Source organism: Hemiscyllium ocellatum, chromosome 1, assembly GCF_020745735.1.
Source record: "Hemiscyllium ocellatum isolate sHemOce1 chromosome 1, sHemOce1.pat.X.cur, whole genome shotgun sequence".
Lineage (NCBI taxonomy): Eukaryota > Metazoa > Chordata > Chondrichthyes > Orectolobiformes > Hemiscylliidae > Hemiscyllium > Hemiscyllium ocellatum.
In genome coordinates, this window is record NC_083401.1 from 63828602 (window position 1) to 63853776 (window position 25175).

The 25175-nt window shown below is 40.2% G+C and overlaps 1 protein-coding gene across 4 annotated transcripts in view; it reads left to right on the forward strand.

Moving 5' to 3' along the window:
* Positions 1-25175, forward strand: part of npr3 (natriuretic peptide receptor 3) — an 80305-nt gene that overhangs the window by 32935 nt on the left and 22195 nt on the right. For all 4 annotated transcript variants that reach the window (XM_060821466.1, XM_060821515.1, XM_060821592.1 and 1 more), the window contains exon 4: positions 22934-23069. In XM_060821466.1, coding sequence (XP_060677449.1) covers positions 22934-23069 — 136 coding nt within the window. The remainder of the gene's footprint in view (positions 1-22933; positions 23070-25175) is intronic.

Below are 25175 nucleotides of genomic sequence, written 5' to 3' on the forward strand. Positions count from 1 at the left end.
AGAGGAAACTACTTGTCTGAAATGCCAGATGTTCATTACATTTTCCCAGCAAACAAAGGCTCCAGTTTTTTACTCTGATGGAGAGTGTGAAAATGCCAGCATGTTTTCAGAATTGCAATAGCTCTCTACCCACCTTTCACAACCGCTACACGGTCCCAACTTCTCTCAGTTTCATTGGGGGTGGGGCAGATCATGGTCCATGTCTGTGTGGCTCCTGGAGGCAGCTGTCTGTATGAATGATCTGCTCCTGCTTCCACTGAAACCGGGTTCTGGTATCCCTGGTGACTGGAAGCTGGAGTGTGTAGATTAGACCAAGTATGAGCAAGTACTGTATCACTAGCTTTTGGATAACCGGGGTGCCCCTTTGGAAAGCTGAATATGCTTGCAGATAAAGTCCCAGGACATCTTGGTGGTAGGGATCAGGATTTCTTTGGGTTGTGACAAGGAAAGGATCTTGCATCCTTTTTGGATGGTGACGATCGCGCGTAAATGTTTCTTTTTGAAACTGTGCAACTTGTCAAGAACTACCAATAACTGTCAAAACATTTTGATCTGTCGAGATGTCAACATGTGTCAAGAAATGTCAACCCATCAAAAAGTGTCCAGAAATCTTAAAGTATGAGTTTACCACTGACCAGAAGGTGAACAGAGCAGCCATCAAAAACACTGCAGCGACAGGAGCAGATCAGAGGCTTTGAATATTTCAGCATGTAACTCACCTCCTGACTCCTCAAAGCCTGTCCACTATCTAAAGCCACAAGTCAGGAGTATGATGGAATACTCTCCACTTACCTGGACAGGTATAGCTTCAATAATACTCAAGAAGATTTAGTGGGCTACAGAAATAGGGCTGGAAAATTGGACTAGCTGGGTAGTTCCTTCAGGAGTGAGTGCAGACATGTTGGGTTGAATGGTCTCCTTCTATACTGTGAAAGTCTATGATTCTAAGCTTGATACCATTCAGGGTAAAGATTAGATTACTTACAGTGTGGAAACAGGCCCTTCGGCCCAACAAGTCCACACTGACCCGCCGAAGCGCGACCCACCCATTCCCCTACATTTACCCATTTACCTAACACTACGGGCAATTTAGCACGGCCAATTCACCTGACCTGCACATCTTTGTGACTGTGGGAGGAAACCAGAGCACCCAGAGGATACCCATGCAGACACGGGGAGAAGGTGCAAACTCCACACAGTCAGTTGCCTGAGCAGACTGTCTAGAGTGGTTCCACATCCACAAACATACAGTCCTTCCACCAGCAATGTATTGTGACAGCAGTGTCTACCATCTACGATGTACACTTCAGTAACTCATCAAGGCATCTTATACACAGACACTCCAAACTCTCCAGCATCCACCACTTAGAAGGACAATGGCAGCAGATGCATGGAGTCACCACCATCTGCAAGTTCACCTCAAAGCCAGATATTACCTTCACTTGGAATTATGTCAATGATTTCTTCAGTGTCTCCCGAACAAGATCCTGGAACGCCTTCCCTAACAGCACTGTTGGTATACCTACACCACTTGAACTGCAATGGTTCAAGATTTCAGTTCATAAATAGGACAATTGGAGATGGCAGTAAATGTTGCTAAAGTCAGCAAGGCTCACATCCTGTGAATGAATTTACAAAAAAAAGGAATGACCAGTGCTTCTCTCAATAGCGTTTAGTCTGTAACTGAGATTTAAATACTAAATATATATTGTTTCAAAAATGCAATTTGGTGAAACCTCCTGCTTGTGCTAAGATTTTAAATCAAACAGATTATGCGTTAAGGTAAGTCTTAGTCCAGGTCTAAGCACTTTTAACCAACTCAACTTTCTGGTGCAGGATTGGAAAAACATGATATTGTCTGAATTATCATCTTTTAGATAAATCAGTTTGAGGAGGTTTTTTTCTGTTACATCGAATGTGTAAGATCATGTGACAGAATTTGATGAAGTGAAGTGGTGTTTTTCGTTGAGGAATATGATAAGTAGCTGTGCTGACCATTCTGAGGAAGCTAGCATTGTAATGGACCTCTGAAACCTGCTTCTGCAAAGCTCTAGCCTCATTACTAGCAGATTGGTTGGAGGAGAGCCAAACGTCTGTGAAGTGTACTTCAGTGACCCAGAAACCAGAGGTCTCATCATACTTTCAGTTTATGAAGTAGAGGATTTGATGTTTTAAGCCTGTGAACAAAAACGTCGATATTCTATCCCAACAGTGACAAAAGTTAAATTCTGAATTCTCGAGATGAACAGTGAATTACAAAGAAAACTAGTTGAACACTGAGAAAACAAATATGTGGGTTGGCCTTTGTGTTTCTCGTTGTGCTGAGGAAAGTGGAATGGAAACTGATGGATCTAGCCCCCAGGCCTGATATTCAATCAGTTGGCCATTTTGTGTAATATTCTCTGGTCAATTGTTACCCTCAGGATGTTGATAGTGGGGGATTCTGTGGTAGTCATGCCAATGATTGTCAGGGAACAATCATTAGATTCTCTCTTGTTGGTGATGGCCATTGCCTGACACTCGTATGGTATGAATGTTTCTTTTTGCGCCATTTATTAGCCCAAGCCTGGATATTGTCCAGGTCATGTTGCATTTGAACATGAACTGTTTCAGTATCTGAGGAGTCATGAATGAGCTCATGATGGAGAGAAGCAGCTGAAGGTTGTTGGGCCTAGGAGACATTTTCAAATCAAATCATGAGGGTCATAGTTAAGGTGACTAACCACGGTCTTTAGCCCTAGAGTAGGGTAATCCAAAACTAGAGGGCATAAATTTAAGGTGAGACTGGAAGGATTTAAATGGGACCTCTTTTTACACATTGGGTCATGTATATATGGACTGAGCTGCCAGAGGAAGTGGTAGAGGTGGGCACAATTACAATATTTAAAAGACATTTGGACAGGTACATGGATAGGAAAGGTGTAGAGGGATATGGGCCAAATGCAAGCAAATGGGACTAGTTCAGTTTAAGAAACCTCCTGGGTCAGCATGGACAAGTTGGGCCAAAGGGTTTGACTCCATGTCCAGGAATGTTATTACCCACCTCTGGAGCAGGTGGGACTTGCTGTCTGGAGCAGGTGGGATTTGAGTCTCCTAGCTCAGAGGTAGGGGCATTATCACTATGCCACAGGAGCCCTAAAGAAACTGTATTTACACACAGCCCATCACATAGAGATCGTCAGGAAACTGAAACCTAGTCTTCTGTATTGCCAGGCAGAACTACTAAACAGAGCAAAAGTGAAGACTGCAGATGCTGGAGATCAGAGTCTAGATTAGAGTGGTGTTGGAAAAGCACAGCAGGTCAGGCAGCATCCAGGGAAATTGACGTTTCGGGCAAAACCCTTCATCAGGAATGAAGGCCTGAAGAACTACTAAATACTTTACTAACATCAATAATTTTCCTTTGTGCTAAGTATGACTCCACCCAGTGGACAGTTGCCTTAATTCATATTGACTTCAGTTTTGTCAGGGCTTCTTGATGTCACAGTGTCAAATGCAGCCTTTATGTCAGCAGCAGTAACGCTCATCTTACCTCTTGACCTCAGCTCTTCTGTCCATACTTGAACCGAGGCTTAATATGACATAAAACAAAGTAGTGCTGGTGGAACACAACCTGATCATCAGAAAGCAGCTTATTGCTATGTAAAAGCTGAAAATGTGTTGCTGGAAAAGCGCAGCAGGTCAGGCAGCATCCAAGGAACAGGAAATTCGACATTTCGGGCAGAAGCCCTTCATCAGGAATCAATTGCTATGTAAGTATCATTTGATAAAACTGTTGAAGAGCAGCTTTCTTCATTTGCTGATTATCAATAGAAGACTATTAGGGCAATAATTAGTCAAACTACATTTGGTCTGCTTTAGCTGGCAATTTTTCACATTGTCAGGTGGATACCAGTTGTATTAAAACATAAAGATATTTCTTGATATCATGTGAAGTGAGTTGAATTGACTCATGATTGGCATCTGTGATTCTGGGGACCTAAGAAGGAGCCCCAGATGAATCATCCATTTGACATTTCTGACTGAAAGATGACCTTTATTCTTCAGCAGTGGACTGATATGCTGACTTCTGGCCTTATTCAGAATGGGACCTTCCTCCTATTAGTTTATTAACTGTTCATCTCAATCCATGACTGAGTCATGAGTGTAGAGGACTGCAAAGCATCAATCTGCTTGATTCAGTATAGAATCACATAACTCTGACGATAACTTTCTGCTCTTGTTGGTTAGCATTCAGGTAGTCCTGTAGTCCTTTCTGAGCAACACATCTCGTGCTGTATAGTTTGATGACACCACTTCTGACCGCCTGAAGAATGGACTGAAACCAGAACAGTCCTGGCTGCAATCTTGTTAGGTACTTTCATTTCCATGATCTTGACCTTTGACCTATGGAAGGTTTTCACCCGCATGCTGGTTCAGATGGCAATTTTGATAAACAGTTCAGACTGCAAACGAGGACAAAGATACAGCGTGTCGTGATCAGAGGTTCCTCTATACTGATGATTAATTGCTCGCACTGAAACTCAGCAATGAAGACTTGTGAATTGTCTCTCCCATGGTTGTAATATGTTCTCTGTTACCATAAGTGTTTACAAAATATGTTTATGGCCCAAGGTGTCACAGTGCTGCCCTTGATTGCTCTAAATATAATCCTGCTGTAAGTGGGACACAGATTCTGCTCCTCTGCTCCATGCTGACTGTCTTATGATTAAGGTGCCAATTCATACAATAAGCAAAGCAGCTACGCCCTTTTGGATAACGAATGAAGCATGCACCTAAAAGTATCAGGTTGCCTCTAGCACCACAAAGCTGGTTTACAAGACTTGTGTTCAAAGCACCTTTGTAGTGTGACTGTGAGAGGTGGATAACTCTCAGCTATTAAGAAAAGAAGCTTAACAATTACCATCTCTGCTGTTTTTAGTGCATGCTGGGCACTTCAACCGCGGGCAAAATCAAGAATGCGGCAGTGCTATTGAAAGCAAATCTTGAAGTTATGTAGCCACTCATCAGCCAGAAGGGTCATTGCTAGCTCAGGCACACTCAGAGGATGAAAGCTGGTCATGTATCTAAAAACCGCCTGTGTGGTGAGGTCACCAGAACCAGAAAACCAGATAACCACTAAGATGCTCCTATTTCCACTTCCCAGGATGCTTGTATTTCTGAGGGGAAGGCCATAAGCACTAATTTTCACCCCGGGAGGCCCAGGTTGTGGACAGATGCTAATGGTGATACTGCCTGTGGGTCAGTATGTGACACCATGACAGTCAGTGGGCAACTGTTACCAACACCAATAACAACACCAGGACACCTGATAATCAGTTCATATGTGACATGTGAGGCAGAATCTGTCTTTCACACATTGATCTTTTCAGCCATCAGATTAAGTGCACCATTTGAGCTCCCCTAACTGATTTGATTTGCTTGTGCAGACACAACTTGCTGAATGGCCTCCATCTATGCCATACCAATTTTGTATAGGTCCATCATCTTATGTAGATGGAACAATGACAAGGAATGCACAGGTTGACACACCAGTTTTAACTATGCCTGGTGTAGCTACCAGCAGGCTGTCCTGCACTCCTTTTTGAACCAGGGTTGATCCCCAGCTTGGTTGTAAAGTTGAGTGAAGGATATATCAGGCAGAAGGTTACAGATTGTGGTTGAGTAAAATTCTGTTGCTGATGAGGCCCACATTGCCTCATGAATGCCCTGTCTTGATTTGTTCAAAGTCTGTTTTACTTAGCGTGGTGATAACGTGATAGAAAGGACCCTCAGTGTGATGACAGGCCTTTGTTTCGACAATTTCTGTGTGATTGTCACTCCCATCTATACAGTTATGGATGGATCCGTCCACTCCTGGTACGTTGATGAAGGTGTGGTCAGGTAGTTTTTTCAATGCCTTTGTTTTCCCCACTGCCATCTGTGGACCCAGTCTCACTGCTGTGACCTTTAGGCCTCAGCCAGCTCAGTCAGTTTGTCCATCATCAGAGGATTTTAAAGTCTGCAGCACTTCTCTTTCTCCTGAAATCTGCTGAAATTTCACTTTTTCCCCGTTTGGCAGCACCTTTAAACAGTGGATCTTCACTCAGTATTACCTTTCCCCTTACGATCAAATGTGAAAAATACAAGTTAATTGTTATCCAGTCTCTGCTCTTTGATGAGGTTCATCTTTTCTCTCCTTATTAACTATTGCAGTTTGAGGAATTGGATGATGTGATGGAATAATGGAGCAGGGTTGGTATGGTAAATGGCTTCTCCTGCTCCTGTTTGTTACTGGGCTGGAGTTTAAACTTCTCTGCTGGCATGTTTGGAGATGTGTTTGTTATCATTTAACAGGAATTGGGCTTGATCTATCCTGGTGGTATCCAGGGTATACAAAGAGCATTGCAGCTCATTTGATCAAACAGAAGAGTTTGGTCTGTGATAACTCAGAGAAATAAATCGAGCAGTCTACTAATTCAGTTTGTGAAATGAGCTAACATCCCAGTGCTGTTCCTTTACTGTAGCTGTGAGGATGAGCAGCAACATTTCATTTGTAACTTTGTGTTAATTCAACAAATTCAATGCCAGAAGTAAATACATGAAAGAAAACAGTATGCTAAGAATCAATTAAGACCATTTAATCTGTGCATTCATATTACCCTGTGGATAAATAAGAAGTGGTACAGTTTTACTCAACCACAATTTGTAACCTTCTGCCCTGACATATCCCTCACTCAATTTTACAATCAAGCCGGGAATCAACCTTTGTGCCACCCATTTCATTTCAATTAGATTTAAAAGCATTTAAAATCCAGATGGAGGGAGCCTGTGACTGCCTGCAGCTCTGTAGCTGACGCATGATCATTACAATTACATCAGAATTATTAAATATATCCTTCACTTACCTAACATCCCACAGATGTCACGATGCGGCTTTCTTCCTGAAACACATGTACGAGTTAAAATATCCAAAATGTTTCTCTTTCTGCCCAGTGTTGTAAAGAAATTAAATGCTTCAGAACTCAAATTTCAGGACAAAGTTGCATGTTTATTATTTGGAGAGGGCCTGATCTGGGTTCAGGAACCCCCCTCCCAGCCATGTTCTGATCCTGTGATGCTATTTTGAAATGTAAATACCCTAAATGTTCCATGGGAAAACACGGTGTCCAACAATTGGTATGGAACATTGGCAGGGGGCAGGAGCTGCCTGCAGAGCAGTAACATTTACTCTGAGCCTCCAGCTTTGCTGTTGATCTCTGGCCAGACCCAGTGGTGTCCATTGCCCCAGTGGCACTGTTGATAATGAAGATCTGCCAACCATTTGATTGACTAGCAGTTCCTGGCGGTTTAGATCTCATTCTGAACGGCCCAGGACCCCAAAGACAGAGTGTTAACTGCCCAACATGCTTTTAATCCCAACAGGATTTTCACAAATTGCCACATGGGGTTGTCACTGGTTTTCTGGTTGGTGGGTGGCATAGTATCATGACCATTACATTCGCTCATGGTGTCTAATCTATGCAAGACATTAAACTAATGCCTGCCGATCTGCCTAACTAAAACAGTTTGAGGAATTTCTGTAGGTGTTTTCTGTGGAACCCCCCAGTTGCAGTAGAGAGATGGAAGAACGGATAAAAGGTGCAGGTGTAACAGAGTGTTGTTATGGGTGACTTCAACTTCCCCAATATTGATTGGAACCTCCTTAGTGCAGATAGTCTGAATGGAACCGAGTTTGTCAGCTGTGTCCAGGAAGAATTATTGACTCAATATGTAGATAGGCTGATGAGGGGGAAAGCCAGGCCAGGTGTCAGATCTCTCGGTGGGAAACCATTGCGGTGACAGTGACCACAACTGCCTCACATTAGCCATAGTCAGGGACAGTGATAGGAGCAGATGGTATGGGATGTTATTTAATTGGGGAACGGGGAAAATTACACTGCTATTAGCCAGGAGTTGTGGAGTATAAATTGGGAACAATTGTTCGATGGGAAATGCACAACAGAAGTGTGGAGGCTGTTTAAGGAGCGCTTGTTGTGAGTGTTGGATAACTTCCCACTGAGACAGGCAAGGAATGGTAAAGTGAAGGAGCTTTGGATATCAAGAGAAGAAGAGCTTCTCACGAAGAGGAAGAAGGAAGCTTAATTAAGGTTGAGGTAAGCAAGGATTTGGCACAGCTTTAGAGGATTACAGGGTTGCTAGGAAAGAGCTCAAAAATGGACTGAGGAGAACTAGGAGGGGGCACGATAAAGCCTTGGCGGGAAGGACTAGTGAAAACCCAAGGCATTCTACACTCAACGTAAGGAATAAGAGAATGATCAGAGAGAGAGTAGGGCCGATCAGGGATAGTTGAGGGAACCTGTGTCTGGAGTCTGAAGCGGTAGGGGAGGCCCTAATTGAGGTTTTGTTTACTTCAGTATTCACGAGAGAGAGGGACCTTGTTGATAGTGAGAACACTGTGGACCAGGTTAATAGGCTTGAACAGATTGATCGAACAGAAGGAAGTGAATATGCTGGAAATTCTGGGAAGCCTCTAGATTGAAAAGTCTCCAGGGCCAGACGGTAAATGAGGAATGAGATTGCTGCACCTCTGGCGATGATCTTTGCATCTTCACTCTCCACGGGAGAAGTACCGGATGATTGGAGGGAAGTGAATGTTGTTCCTCTGTTAAAGAAAGGGTCACTGAAATCCCTGGGACTTACCGACCAGTCAGTCTTATGTTTGTGGTAAGTAAGGTACTGGAAAGGATTCAGAAATATAGGATTTATGACTATTTGGAAAAAGATAGTTTGATTAAAGATAATCAGCATGGCTTTGTGAGGGACAGATTATGCACAAGCCTGATTGAATTCTTTGAAGATATGATGAGTCAAATTGATGAAAATCGAGTAGTGGATGTGCTGTTTATGGATTTCAGTAAGGCATTTGATAAGGTTCCCCACAGTAGGCTCATTTAGAAAATTAGGAACTATGGGATCCAGAGAAATTTGGCTGTCTGGATACAGAAATTAGCGAGTGGTAGTGGATGGAAAGTTTTCTGCCTGGAGGTCGGTGACCAGTGGTGTCCCACGGGGATCTGTTCTTGGGGCTCTGCTCTTTGTAGTCTTTATAAATTACTTTGATGACGAAGTGGGAGGGTGGGTTGGTGGGTTGGTAAGTTTGCCGATGACACAAAGGTCGGTGGTGTTGTAGATAGGGTTGAGGGTTGGTGTTGGCTACAGGATGCAGATTTGGGCTGAGAAGTGGCAGATGGAGTTCAATCTGGATAAATGTGAAATGATTCATTGTAGAAGGTTAGGTTTGAATACTGAATGGAGGGTTAAAGACAAGATTCTTGGCAATGTGGAGGAACAGTGGGATCTTGGGGCCCATATACATAGATCCCTCTAAGTTGCCACTCAGGTTGGTAGGGTTGTTAAGAAGGCATATAGTGTTTTGGCTTTCATTAACAGGGGGATTGAGTTTAACAGCCGTGAGGTTTTGCTGCAGCTCTATAAACCACACTTAGAATATTGTGTCCAGTTCTGGTCGCCTCATTATAGAAAGCTTTAGAGAGGGTGCAGACAAGATTTACCAGGATGCTGCTTGAATTGAAGCGCCTATCTCATGAAGAGAGGTTGAGTGAGTTAGGGCTTTTCACACTGGAGAAAAGAAGGAAAAGGGATGGCCTGATAGAGGTGTACAAGGTCATGAGAGGCATAGATAGAGTGGATAGCCAGAGACTTTTCCCCAGGGCAGAAATGGCTGTCAGGAGGGGTCATAATTTTAAACTGATTGGAGGAAGATTTAAGAGAGATGTCAGATGTAGGTTCTTTGCGCAGAGAATGGTGGGTGCATGAAATGTACCTGCATGTGGTCATAGAGTCAGAGACATTAGGGACATTTAAGTGACTGCTAGACAAGCACATGGTCAGCAGTAAGTTGAGGGATGTGTAGGTTGGGTTGCTCTTAGATTACGGTAAATGCTAGGCACAACATTGTGGGCCAAAGGGCCTGTACTGTGCTGTATGTTCTATGTTCTCACTTGTTATCAACTTATATGGTGCACTCCCCAAACCACATTTCAAGCATCAGTCTCAGTTCCAGGAAATGAAAAACAAAGGGTACCAACTTTGAACATCTGTTTTGTGTTTCAAAAAGGCCAACTGTTTAAAATAACTGGGTGTGTGGGAGATGTACCTTGGCTCGTGCATTGATGCAGTGGTCCACCTGATGTCATATTCAAGCAAATAGGTGAATAACCTGCCTTAGGAAAGACAAGAGAAACATTTGCTTTTGAATGGACGCATCTGAGACGTAAGAAATATCTGACAATTAATTATATGGAAAAACTAATAGGATATTGTAGCTGGTGTGATATGAATGAAATCTGGTAAAATATCACAGAGACAGATACATTGAGCAGGTACACTCTGGGATGGAAATAAGTCACTGCTAGGCAGATGTTGCAGCTTTGATGCTTCAACTGAGAAACTCATGCTGGACCTCATCTGGCCGTCCCGGATCAGCAACGAACAGAGACAGAAAGGAGACAAGTAGTCAGGGCACCCTCACCCAAGTGTCACCTGGATTCATGAGGTAGGGAAATGTGTGACCAATTCATACTGAGGCAAGAGGTGTTTGGGCCAGTGATGCAGCCTTCCACTGCCTTGACACCTAGTTTGTGAGAGTTACTGGAGTATCTAGCAACAGTTCAACAATGCCCAGTTTGTTTTCAGCAGAGTGACAGTGAAAAGTGGAAGACTAATTGCTCAGTTGAGTCACTTGTGACAATCACGCATCGAATTTTACTAATCTCGCAACTCTTGAATGAAAAAAATTACCAGTCAAAGCAAAAGGCTAGAAGCAAGTACTGATAATGTATTAATAATTTAGAGTCTAAAATGCATGGAGTGGTATGAGTCTAGAATTTTCCATCATACTAACCAAGCCTGGATTTTAACAAGTGGTGTTACCATGATGAGCCATGCAACATATTATACTATTCATATGCAGAGAGGAGAACAGTCACATGATGGAATGGCATTGTATTGACAAACATGTTTCATGTTACAAATTTACACATATGTAAATATACATATATTACATGTGTGTATGAGGCCTATGTGTGTACACAAAGAAGTCTTAAACATATGCCAAAGGGTGTTAAAGTCTGTGGAATTCAGAGACTGAGGAAGAGGCTGTATTTGCACAAGCACTTAACTAGGTGAGTCGTTGATGTTTGTCGTACTGAAGTTGTTGAGATTCAAGAGAAGTTTGGTGACTTTCTGACAGGAAGGGAGGAAATGTCACAGGGCCAATCAATCGAAGGCCACTCTGCATATCTCCCAGTTGCTATGACAAAGCTCTGAATTTAGTTTTGCATATTATCTGCCTTGACCGAGAAATTACACATTGGAAAAGAGTGTGGGAGAAAGCATTAATTTGGAAAGTAACCAATTTGCAAAAAGAGTAAAATTAGACAATTTCCTGTTGCAGAAAGTGTAAGGTTTGGTTTTATGTGATTCCATACCTAGTGCACATGCTTGTCTGCCTTAGGGTGTATATCAGAGTTTACAATAAACATTCCTAACAATTCTTCTTCCAATCATTTTATTTAAAACTAAAACTGCAAACTGGAAAATTTGGAGAAATGACGTTTGAATTCATTTGCCATTTGCCTCTGAAAATCTGACCTGACCATCCATTAATTGTATTCCATGTTAGAAGCGCTGATTTACCAACTTGATAAAAATCAAGGAGTTTTTATGGTGTTCTGACTGGCTTTCCTCTTTTGGTCCACACCACAAAAAGTCAATGACTTGGTCTTCCAAATCCTACCTCTCTGCATGATCTTGCTGTGCTCAAAATGGCTGTAATTTCTGCATTTACTTCAGCTGCATTTAATATCCGAGGAGGTAGCAGTATTGATAATTTTTACAATTGAATGCTCGCTAGGTCATTTCAGAGTACATTAAGTGTCAACCATATAGGGCATCAGTCATAGGTAGAATAGAACAGATAAAAATGGCAAACATCATTAGTGAACCAATTGGTTTTATGTAACAATCCAGCAGCTCTCATGGTCATTATTTTCAGGTATTAGTCATATTTAATGACCATATTGGCTCAACTCAGTTTCATAGTTTCCAATGGTGATATCTGAATTCTTAGAATCTAGATCATTTGTCATACTTTACCATTCATCTGTGGCCATCTACTTAAAAACATGATAATAATTTTTTACATTTTAAACATGATAAAAACAAACACATCTTTCTCCCTGACTTCTCACCTTTCTCCGGTGAGATCCAAAAATAAATAAATGCAATCAATATCTGCTATCTAGGAGCAGACTCAGCCCTGAAAAGGTGATGTTTGACTTGGGACTGAGTGCAACATTTGAAAACACTGCATTAGCCTGGAACCCGATGTGCTTTGGCCTCCAAATGAACAGTCTCTCCCAGCAAGTAGTCCAGGCAATCATTATCCCAGCGAAGATGTCAATTGGAAAAAGTTGCTGAAATCCTTATATCTAACAGCTTTCCCTCAGCCCATCTCTCCTAATGCCCACCCCTCCCCAAGAATCCAGGGCTATCTGCAGTAGGCCAAGGCACCATTGCTGGCCCTTGTCAGTCACACCCCCCACAACCCCTCACTATTACAAAGGTGCCAGATGAGAAGGCAACAGCTCAAGAGGTGCTTATGTTTGAGGTTCCCTTGTGCCTTCTCAGTTTCATCAGCAGTGCCCATCTTTTCCAGCTGTATCACTGGGCTTCACATCTTAGGATTCTACTATTATCAGTTGCTTAGTTAACATCCCAATTTTACAGGGAGAAGCTATGTGGGATGGGTTTGGACCCACTTTACCAAGAAAATGTTTCAAAGACGGTAAGATTCTAGCCTCGGAGTCAGATCAATTACAATCACTTGTCTAATTTCAAAGCAGAAAATGCAATTAATTTAGGGATGGAATGATTAATTATTACTAAGTGCTAATTATTTATCACATTCAGCTTTTTCCTCATACCCAAATTAACATAAAACAACATAATGAAATTGGATTTAATTCATGTAACTGGTGCGGCATTTTTGAAGTGCATTGAGAAAGCTATGAAGAAGCAAAGCAGAAGCAAATTCAAAAGCAAACCAAAAGCTACTGGTGCAAACAAGGGTGACCATTTTCTCACCTTCAAAGGGAATGTTAACAGTGAGTGCATCTGAACTTGTGATGTAATTTAAGACAGGCAGTCATTCAGCACTGGAACTTCCAAACATTACATAATGCTGATTTCTGAGATGCCATCAGTGATAAATGTGAACTTAACAGGTATGCTAATAAATTTCAAGTACATTTGTAACTAATTTGCTTGCTAATAATGCAGAAACATATCGAATCATACATGCTTGGCTTGTTCTGTAATGTGCTTAGCCATGCACTGCGTGCTGATAGACAGCTCTTTGTGTCTCCTGTAGCCCTAAGAATAGGAAGAAATGCTTCAGTATGACACTGGATAATTTGTTACAATGAATGGTTCTATTCAGTAGTCAGAGTACTTTTGAAGCAGCAGCGTACTAAATAAAATGAACAAAGTCCAATCCTGCCTAAAATTGTGGATTTCTGAGGACATATTCTCAACTTATTATTCTCATCCTTTCACCCATAACCTAACCAGAACACTGAGTAAAGCATCAACAGTCATCTGTTATTCACTACTCTTGAAGATTTAACTGAACGCATTCTTGACTGAACAGCATTAAGGTGCGGGCACAGCAAACTGCCTTTTTGATTGTAGCCTATTCTTGTTCAAAATATATTTATTACAGAATTTTAATTTATATTTCTATTCATGTGTGATGAAATAAAGAAACTTTAGGTTTCATGAAAAAGAAATTTGGTACACACTTGTACCAACAATAAGAAGCACAATGACTTCTGTTTGACATCTACATGGTACCCCTCAGTGACCATATCCAAAATCACACCAGGTTCCAAATGTATGTTGATAATGCTCAGCTCCAGCACCAGTGCTGTCTGAACCCCAGCTTTTTTTAATCTTCTACACCGCTTGTTTGACACCCTTGAGTGAATGAACTGAAATGTCCTCCTACAACTATTTGGCATCATTTTCTTTGGTCTTGGCCTTTAGCTGTGTTCTTAGTAGACATCGATACTATTTTTCTCATTGGCAATTATCTGAGGTATTGTACCTGTTTCTGAGAAGCACATGGTTCACAAACAAATCCTGAATTTTGACTAGCTCATTATTGGTTCACATCACTTCATGGCCTCTCTAGTTTGAATTTTCTTTTTCAAAAATACCATTTTTATGAATTAAATCTAATTTCTTCACGTTGTTTAAAGTCCATTATTATTATGGGCAGTTGGAGAAAGGTATGCATGATAAACAATTGCCACTTGATACATAAACAATCGGTTCATCCCACTTGAAAAATCATTTCACCCCTTCTCCTCCTCCCACCATTAATTGCATTTTTGCAGCCACATTTATCCCCCACTTTCGCTAAAACCCTGCAGAAACCCCTCCATTGAGTCACTTCCTTTTTCTCCTTTAGTAACCTTCTCAGCAGACAGCTTTTCAATCAGTGTTTCAGTCATTACTCCTAACCTCTCCTCCTGTGGTTCATGACTTGTCATTATGTTATATTTAAAATTCTTCTGTGGAAGAATGAGGGTTCATGACAAGGACAAAAGGCACCTAAAAAAACCTCTTTGTTTTAGTTAAAAATGCCTAATCCTTATATTTCTCACATAGTTCAGATCCCCTAATGGTTTAGCTGGCAAGTGTAGCATGCAGTAAGTTGCAAACTAATAAAGTTCAAGAATGTGCCAGGTTTGATCCCGAGTCAGTGTTGAATTTGATGATTGGTGACTGCTGGAGTTGACACTGTCCTTAACACACTGGGCAAGGAAAGGAAAACCAACATTATTTCACTGCTGATTGCTATCCACTAACAGTGTTGGAATGTAAGTGTGCACGAGGACACTGGTTGAGGACAGAATCATGCTTGGCAGTGATGCTCCTTTGTCTGCAAGCTTGTTGATGCTCATTTTTCAGAGTCCCAAAGGGGGAATAATGCTTTGGCATGGTATGGAAGATAGCCGCACCTGTTAAATCATAGATCTGCATGAATTAATGAGAAAAGAGGTTTTATTTACATATGTCTGACATGTAGGGGAAAAAGGACAGGACATTGAAAAGACAGTGAGAAAAACGTGATTTCTTTTCAAAATCGGTCCTTAAATATTATTAAAACACAGCTATTTCCCACAATTTGCACTAAATAGCTGTGTTTCCCACCTTCCATAAATCACACAACAAACTAAAAATAAACTGACTACAATGAAGAAAAGACTGGATGTGTTTTCAGTTGTCTTCTGTTTGTACAGGACTGTTTATCCAGGTCAAAAATCAGCAAGGTCAGAGTTCATTACAGCAATGGCTACTTCTAAGTTGTTCAACAGACTTCCTCTCATAGGCTGCAAACCAAGTGCATCTTATTTTTGTATGCTGGCACTAAATGTCATTGAAATTGTGGGGCAGAAAGGAATATCTGCTGATACTTGCTTTTTATTAGCAGTAGTTTCTTTTGAGGGGATAATGCAAACTTTGACATTGGTGCCTGATTGAAGTTGTGCATCATTCTGTGATGTTCAACTGTTTGACTTTTAAAGTATCTAATAAAAATTGTTACTTTAAGTTTAACAAGGGACGTGAATTTTAATTGGGCTTAATGTTCAACTTGGTATAAAGAATTACTCATCGGGAATGGGAAGAGCCACATAGTCCAGTAGCAGCCACATGCAGCAACAAAATCTAGGATTGGAAATGGAAAGGTAGTTGCTCAGTCTCTGCCCCAACAACACATTCTGTTTAACTAGCCTCTTTAACATATTACGACATCTTATGTGTTTGTCAAGGAATTTTAACATAAAATATGATATTGAACCGTGTTAGCATACAGTAGGAATGGTAATCAAATTTAGGCAAAGAGATGGTTTTAAAGAGGATCATAAAGAAAGTTGTCGGTCAGAAATTTCAGAGTTTAGGGCTTCAGCATTTGGAGGTGAAGCCATGTTGGTGAAGAAATTTAAACTGGTGATGATGAGGAAGAGACCAGAATTAGATGAACACAGATAGATCAGAGGATTGTGGGGACGGCGGAGATTACAGAGATTATAGGGGTGATTTGAAATCAAGGATAGGCTATTAAAATCAAGATATTGTTCGACAGTTGAGCTCAGGGGTGCTAGGTGAATTGGATATGCTATGAGTGAAGGCATTGGTAGCAGAGCTTTAGATAACTTCGAGTTTATGGAGGTTAGAATTTGGGAGACAAATGTGTTTTGCCTTTGTGAGGAAAAACTGTAGATTTTGAAGCAGCTTGGATCTCGTGAAATTCAGTTCTGCACCTGTACACAGACTCATTGGTTAGTATGTTGTGTATCTATTCACTACTTAGTTAGGTTACATTGATCTTTATTAAATATATGACATGTGTACTATATATCTCTGACCCTTTCAAAACAGGGCAATATACAATGTCAATGTTTAATTCCATTTATTTATTGATATAATATATAAATGATACATCAAATGATGTATCTAACTACAATTGGCTGTTATCTTGGCAAGTGTAAAAGGTCAGGAGCATTTCACCATTTCCTCATTGTCCGCAGATTGTGTGATTAAATGATGGCATGAGATTAGAGAATCTAGCGAAATTTCTTGGCCAGTGAAATTAGCATCTGTCCAAAATAACATACATAGTAAATGTTGGAGAAGCTCAGCAGATCTGGTAACATCTGTGGAAAGGTGACTCCTCTTCAGAACAAACATTTTTCTTCAATGCTGAAGAAAAAACTTTCTTGGACTTGAGACATCAACTCTGTTTCTGCGTCATTTCAAATGCTTCAGATTTGTTGAATTTCTCCAGCATTTTCTGTGTGTTTCAGATATCCACCATTACCATCAGGCCTCCTGCATCTGACTCATATCTGACACTGGGGCCTGCTATTAACATTAAGAATAGACAGATCCTGAATCTTCCATCAAGGACTGAAAATTATATGATATTTCAGTACTCATTTAGTTTAAAGTTCTTTGAATAATTATCAAATGTTTATGATTATCATAGTAATGTCCGTAGCATTGTAATGATCAGGTATTTACTTGATCTCTAGGGATGTTAGATTAGATTACTTAGTGTGGAAACAGGCCCTTCGGCCCAACAAGTCCACACCGCCGAAGCACAACCCACCCAGACCCTTACATTTACCCCTTATCTAACACTAGGGCAATTTAGCATGGCCAATTCACCTGACCTGCACATCTTTGTGATTGTGGGAGGAAACCGGAGCACCCGCAGGAAACCCACGCAGACACGGGAGAACGCGCAAACTCCACACAGTCAGTCATCTGAGTCAGGAATTGAACCCAGGTCTCTGGTGTTGTGAGTCGGCAGTGCTAACTGCTGTGCCACCGTGCCGCCCCCTAATGGCACGTGTTAATGGATGTGTTAATAGTAATTACAGTTTTCAATTTTTAGCAGGAATAAAATTCTATTACCCTGGCTAATTTCCTGATCAATTAATCTGGCTTGATTTAATTAATTTTCTACCTGAAATTAGGTGAAGCAGCACTGCTTTTGTTGTGATGTTTTCTAAACTTTAGATAAAAGGAACACATGGTTCTCTGCATTGTTTAGTGTGATTATTTCTGCTAAGTTAGGAATTCATTATTCTTCATTCACTACATTTGGAAAGTGACGTATCTGAATCAGATTGGTAGGTGAAATGACCAACAAAACTTATTAGATATATTCAGGCTCCATGTGCAAAAATAACACTTGCCATTAGAACAAAGGTGTATTCCAATTCCATTATAACAATGTTGAAGTGTCACTGTGCAATGATGGCAGTTAGGGTGCCATCATTTTTTCAGTGGCTGTGAAGATATTGACAGTCACATTAATCACTGATCAGTTTTTGCCTGGTTTTGAAATTAAAACAAGTGTGTTTTCATGGGCAGGTGCATTTTTGTTCCATGCAGCCTATAATCAGGTGCCCATTTTTGAGATGAAGTTGAAAGTCCCCAACTGGCCCCTGCTCAACGTCAGAATTTGGGAATCCAATATTCAATCATGCCCAAGTTGACATAGACTAGATCTCAGAGGAACTAAACTTATACCTGGCCATCTTTTGAAATGTTTCTCTCACTAACTGGTATGATGATGTGGAGGTGCTGGTGTTGGTCTGGGGTAGACAAATTTAAAAATCTCACAACACCAGGTTATAGTCCAACAGGTGTATTTGGAAGTACAGGCTTTCAGAGCACTGTTCCTTTGTCAGGTAACGCAGCGCTCCAAAAGCATGCACTTCCAAATAAACCTGTTGGACTATAACCTGGTGTTGTGTGATTTTTGATTGATATGAAACAGCATTGGGTTTGAAACTTTATCTTCAGGAGTAGCCCTTGACATATTGTTAGTCAGCTGAATAGTAAGTTGAATAGACTGATGTTTCGAGAAGAAGTTAAGAGAATTTTCTCACGACAATGTTGGAGAAAAAATGTGTCGGGCAACAACAAAAAATGGGCAATATCTATTTGGCTGCCCACTGCAGGTGATTAACGAGAATGGAACTAAATATTCAGCACTGTGTGTAACCTGTGACCAACCCAGTATCACCCATTGTGCACAATTACACTTCTTTTGCTCCATTACACAACACTACATTTTTCTTTTATTTGATAGACACATGCCAAAGCAAAACACAACATTGTGGAAGGCAGTAAAAATTAGAAGTTATATATTTTCCTCTGTTAGATTAAATTACAGAGGCCTCGGATTTGAATTTGGCATGAAAATCGCACAAATGTGGAGACCATGTTAAAAGGAATGTACGCAATGTCTTTGTGGACATTAGACATAATTGCTAAGACCCAGACTTATTGTACAGTGGCTTCTATTCTGGCCATTCCTTTATGCAATTTATGATTAGAATTGGCATTACAAGGAGCTGGGGAATTAAAAGTATTCAATTAATTTCCAAGAATGAGAGACTTTCTTTTTAAAACAGAATGCATTTTCTCAGGCTATATTATTATAAAAACATTGGAAGTGAGCCTGACTTCACCAGTTTTAAAAAAAAAAATCTGCCTCAATGCCATTAAAATAATTCTTGGATTCGCTGTTACTCTGTATTTTCAGACTCCATTCTCTGTTACCTTTCAGCATGCTGCGGATCCTGCTGATCCTCTTTAGCATTTGAATGGTATTGTAGGGGAAGATAGCATTCAAATACCATTCACATGAGCAACAATCCTGACTAACTAGCTTCTGATGTTTGTGCCACAGTCAACTGATTTTATTTTTCTATGCAACTACCTTATTTTTGTAGTGTCTAGCTGAATTCACTGTCCCTAAGACTAAAAGATACCTTGTTACCTCTTAAGAGTTCTTTCCATTCAATGCTATATCGCTATAAATGCTCTTTTTGAAAGAATAACCAATTTAATTCAGTTTACAGTCTTTTCCATAGGAGTTGTGACAAAATGGTAGTGTCCATACATGTGACCACAAGCTTGGGTCCAAGCCCCATCTGCCCCAGAGCTGTGTCATAACGTGCAATGCAGCTAATAGCTTTTCCATGAAGCAAGACAAAGGACTATCAGAACGGGACATGTAGGGACATGTTGCTGGTTACTCGAGCCATCTAGCCTCTCTAGTCAACTAACTCACAGTTAATTTAAAATTATTACTTTTCTTTTGCCAAGATTTCCCAGTTATTATATTGGATTGGATTTTTCAGCCCCTCAATCTGACATATTTAGTTACATAATTAGGGGTCAATTCAGCTTGTTACCAGGTTGTTTGATGTAAATCATATATTGCCTAAGCCTTCATGTGGTTGGTGGGTGAGCAGGAGTAGCAGGCTGTTTTTCTTTTTAGGCAGAATACTCAAAAGTTGGAAACAAAGAGGATGGAGGGACACCACCCTGGGATGCCCTGTATGTATCAGAGTCCATCTCACAAGATGCCCCTGCCATCCCCGCCCACATTCTTTACTGTCTGCCTCCAAACTCCAGCCCCTCAATTTTGACTGTGCTATCCCAATTCTTTCGGATTCCCTAGGCCTTGACCTGATTTCAGCCGCTATTTCTCTTTTCCCTGCTATTCCTTGCATTGACAGGAACATCTACCACTGGACTCTGGTACTGACAAGACTGCTGTTAACGACTGTTAAAGGTTGGCATTACATCACTGCTCAATCCTGTAAACTCAATGGAATACAAGCAAACTTTATGCTCCCTGTCTTCATATCCCTTCAAGCTCTATTATGATTCTAGTAAATTTGTATTGCACGTTTTCCAAGTCCAGTATATCTTTCCTGAGGTTCTGTGCCCAAAGCTGAACAGCTATTCACACGCAGTCTGACGAAACCACTGCAAAGCTGAATATATTCCTCTCTTTTGTATTTAATTCACCTTGGGATAAAGGCCAACATTTTATCAGCAGGGTTGGTTATGTTTTGCACCTTTGCCTGCTTTGATTCTTGATTTAAATTGAATGCAATATTTCTGTTGTAACCTGATCAGAACACCACAAAGACTGACCCTTAACATTTCGTGACCTGTCTTCTACCTCTTTGGCTAGAAAGTTGAGTATTCTGTTGTCTGTTAGGGCACATTTAGCATTGATCTCTTAAACTTCCCCCCTGGTTATTTCAACACCATTCATGGTCAGCATATGCTACCTATTAGATATAAAATACATACAAAGTTTTGTTGATAAATTTCATTTGCCTGCTCATTTATTCTGTGTCAACTCATTCGGTAATTCTTAGCTTACTTGTACAAAGTAAATTAAGAATGAAACAAACACTCTTATTGAGGTCTGAGTAAGCAGTTGCTTGAAAATGACTTTGATGGTTGAAAGCAAATCTTCAAAGTGTGAAATTCTCTGATGGTCTCGTTTTATAAGATTTTGCAGACACTTGCTGTTTCAAAGAGTGAGGAAGATATATTTGTTGATGGAATTCAAGAAACCCAACATGTTAAGGACCATTCACATTTTAGGATTCGATGAAAGGATAATGTTTACCATTTTATTTACACATTCTAAACTCGAGAAATGTACTCTTATTCTTTGATTAGCTGATTGTATATTAATGTGAGTTGAGAAATTGTCTTCTAATAAATTCATAGCACTCTTGCATCAGATTTGTGTTGCACATTTTCCATTTATATTTTACTTGCCATTAACTCAACAAAAGGTATGGATTAGGATTTCTGTGAGGGTCAAGGTGGGAATAAACCATTCTGATATTAGCGGTGTGAGGCCCTAGGAGATTTTAGGGGGGACAATTTTCTCCTAAATTTACGTGGGAAAGTGAACACTTGTATTGTTTACATACAGCTTGATGTTCATATCCGTTGACTTTAAATTGTTGGTAAATGGGCAGTCAATCTGATTGTGTTACTTTGCCACATGCCTGGGCCTCATCAGGCACAACAGTCAGACTGCCATCTAAAAGCAGCACCCGGCGAGGAGCACAGTGTCTGTAGGTGGCACTTCCCTAATGGGGACTACAGGAGTTGTGCTTTAGTGAAAGGAGGTTGGGGATGTCCTAGGTCTTGGGAAGAAGCCTGGGACCCTGAACGTTGAAAAATTCCTAATAAGGTCCATGTAAATATCTACTCGTAGGGTATGCCTACAGTTATTTACCTGTACCATAAATTGAAGTAAGTTGAAGGAATAAAGCATGCATTAACCATGAGGAGGGTGATTGATGTGGATTCTGTACTTTATTCTTTCTATATCTTTGTATCCTTGCATGTTTACTGATGTAACTTAAACCCTGCAGCAAGCTAGTTGTATCTATCTGGCTCTCTATCCAGGATGTGCTCTAAGGGAGATACCTGATTAACAAACTCAACTTTAGGCAATTTAGCTCAAAGCAATAGCTTAATCCTAATAACAAATGGTTAGCAAGATGTGAAAACTCCCTGACTCACTGCATTACAATAATACAGTAATTCAGGAGGAAATTTGTCTGCCTCATGCTTAAAATTAAACATGCGAGCAGACTAATTTCATCCCAAGTAAATCCTCCAACCACTCCTTCCTGGTAATGTAACAATTGCTAAGTTAGTAGCGAATGGTTTCCCAGTGTCTGTGCCCACGCAAAGCAGGTATCAGATTTTTAGGTATGATTATCTGGGACTAAAGTTTTTGAACATCTTTCCCCAATTCAGCACAAACTGTGCTACACATGCTCTGCTCACTTTTCACAGGTGAGCATCAGCCATAACACTGGACTTCTTAAACAATTCCATGCGTTTACTAGTAAACAATCCTTCTGAGTCACAGTAATTTGGCAAGTCAATACCCGTCCATATTTGTCCACAATGATTGATTCACAATCCTCTTGCCACTCTAACCAAAGGATCTACCTGTGAGTATGCTCAGCATTCAGGTGACTATTTGAAAGAAAGTACAGACCAATTAGCTGAACCATGGTGCTCGATTGTTGTATCTACAGTTCATCGGTGTTATGTAAATGCGGTATGTCTCAATTTGAGATTTCCTTCAGACAAATGTCACCATTTTACCACAAACTTCATATTGGAAATTAATAAGCAGATAATAAAAATGAAAATTAAGCCAATTAAACAGGCAGAGGAAAGTATTTAGAAACTAATGTGGACATCTAACTTTACTAATTTTGGGCCATTGAAAAGTGAAAGAAGCAAAGTAAAACACTTAAGTAATTTATAATATTATCATTAAATGTACCGCAAGGACAACAGTAGCACAAATAACCCAGTTTTGAAATGGTTCTGGAGACAATGTAGAGTTGTGATCTTTGTTTTCAAATGGTTGTTATATTCAATCTTATCAAACCTGCACTTACATTCTGCTTGCACGAACTGGTTGTGTTTCCTGCAGGTAAACATGTTTGTGGAGGGGTTCCATGATGCCGTTGTGCTGTATGCAAAAGCACTGCAAGAAGTCCTGAAGCAAGGATACAGCAAAACCAATGGATCAAAAATTGTAGAGACAATGTGGAATACAACCTTTGAAGGTAATGAAATATCCGGTTATTAGGACTTGTTACTCCAATCTCAACATAAAATATGATGTGATTTCAAAACCATTACATTGACCATTAAAACAAAGCACCTTTGAATACAAGTATCAGGGAAAACAACTTCGAAATCAACATTGGTCACTGATCCTGGTGGTGTTGCTGAGACCCTTGAGCTGCTGGTGTCTGGATGGCAACCTCAGTATTAGCTTAATCACTATCTGGTGCCTACAAAATTAAGGGGGAGTTGGTTGATGGTGTGTTGCCAATAAACATTTCTGACCTCAGCCAAAAGTTTGCCCAACAAATCCGAATCTGTGATACTGAACTTGACCTTGCATCACAGCAGTATGATGAGCATAAAGAGTTTATGCACAATCAATGCTTTAAAATATTCAGAATATAGTAATGGCGCATGAGACTGACAGGATGTTACCTGTATAAGCTGTTTCTTCTAACTGAGAAATTACAACAATGGGCTATTGTCAGTTATATCATTATAAGACTACTATGTGCACTGGAAGAGTTGAATTCCTTGAACTGTTTGCAATTGATTTATGGACTTTTCTAATGTAACGTTCCTCAGAAACCCTGGGGGGATGTTTCCATTGTATACTCTGTCTAAGAAAATCGCAAATCCCATCTCAGAAACAACTTAGAAAGTTGCAACATATAATAAAAAAAATCACTGTCCAGCCCCCTCAGAATTGTGATTGTTTCAGGAGGATGACCTCTCATTCTTCTTAATTCCAGTGAACATAGACCCAACCCATCTAACCTTTGCTCATAAGTCAACACAGTTGCCCTGAAACTCAGCCTCATACATACTCCTTGGATTTCTAGTAATGATTCTGACAGTTTTTGCGGACCCATATCTGATATTTGTTCCTCAAGGTCAGGCCTGCAGCTATTCCCTTTTCTCATGGTGCACTCCATCGTATGCATCCTCTGCACAGAGGATTCCTTTTTCAATTGCTAACATATCAGCAAAATAATTCTAAAGATTGGATTGATCAGATTGATCAATTGATCCAATCTAAGAAGGTTAAATTATGAGAGTACAGTACATAGTACATACAGTACAGAAACTAAGGTGTTTCAAATATTCAAAGGATTCAAGATATAAAGAGAAGCTTTGTTTTTCTCTAGTAGGATATCAAGAACTAAGAGAAATAATCTTTGAATTAGAGGTAGATCTTGAGCAAAATTTGGAAGCAGTTTTTTCACCAAAGGGTACTAGAAATCTGGAACTAAATCTATAGAAGCTGGGACAATTGGGTCTTTCAAAACTGCTAGATGTTTTATTAGGTATGGGTCTCCAGGCATAAATTCAAGAGGTGCGTAAATAGACTTGAATTTCAGGTCAGTCATGGGCAGATTGAATTGCAGAACAAGCTGTAAAGGGTGAATAGCTTATGCCTGTTCCTAACATTCCTAAAGTTCCTTAGTGACTGTCTGTAAACCAGATTCTTCTCACAGCATGGACTGGTGAAGCTCTATGGAGTTAAGTGTAGTATTGGTTTTTTTGATGGTGGTTCTTGTCAGACAGACATACTTGGGCATAGGCGATAGCATCCAAGTGATCTGGCTTAGCTAGGTGTAAACGAATTGTAGTGTTGTCCTTTACAGTTGTCAGTGAACTCTTCATCAATTGAACTTTGGAAGGGACACAGTTCATGGCCTGTTTGAGAAACACATCACAGTAGACCAAAGGGAGTGTGGTGGAATTTTCTCTGTCTGTCCAAACATATTTCAGACAAATTTGTATTTGAATTGGCTTCTATTCAGAATCCCTGTGCCTAAAAGAAAACAATGGCAAAATAGTTTTAATGCCTCCAATGTTAATTATTGTTTTAAAAAAACTCATGTATTCTAATAGCTGGAATTATCTAGTGTTTTGCGAGCTAAATTAGAAAAAAATATGGCATCTGGAATGAACACAGACTTCAGGAAAAAAAATGGCAATTTCTTTGGGAATGCCAACAAAAATTTTGGAAGAAGAATGGGATTTCCTGTTGTATATTTCTTCATGAATCTGTTGAATCATCTCTTGTTTCATTTGGAATTAAAGAACCTTTCCAGCTAATTGATTTAATCATTTGA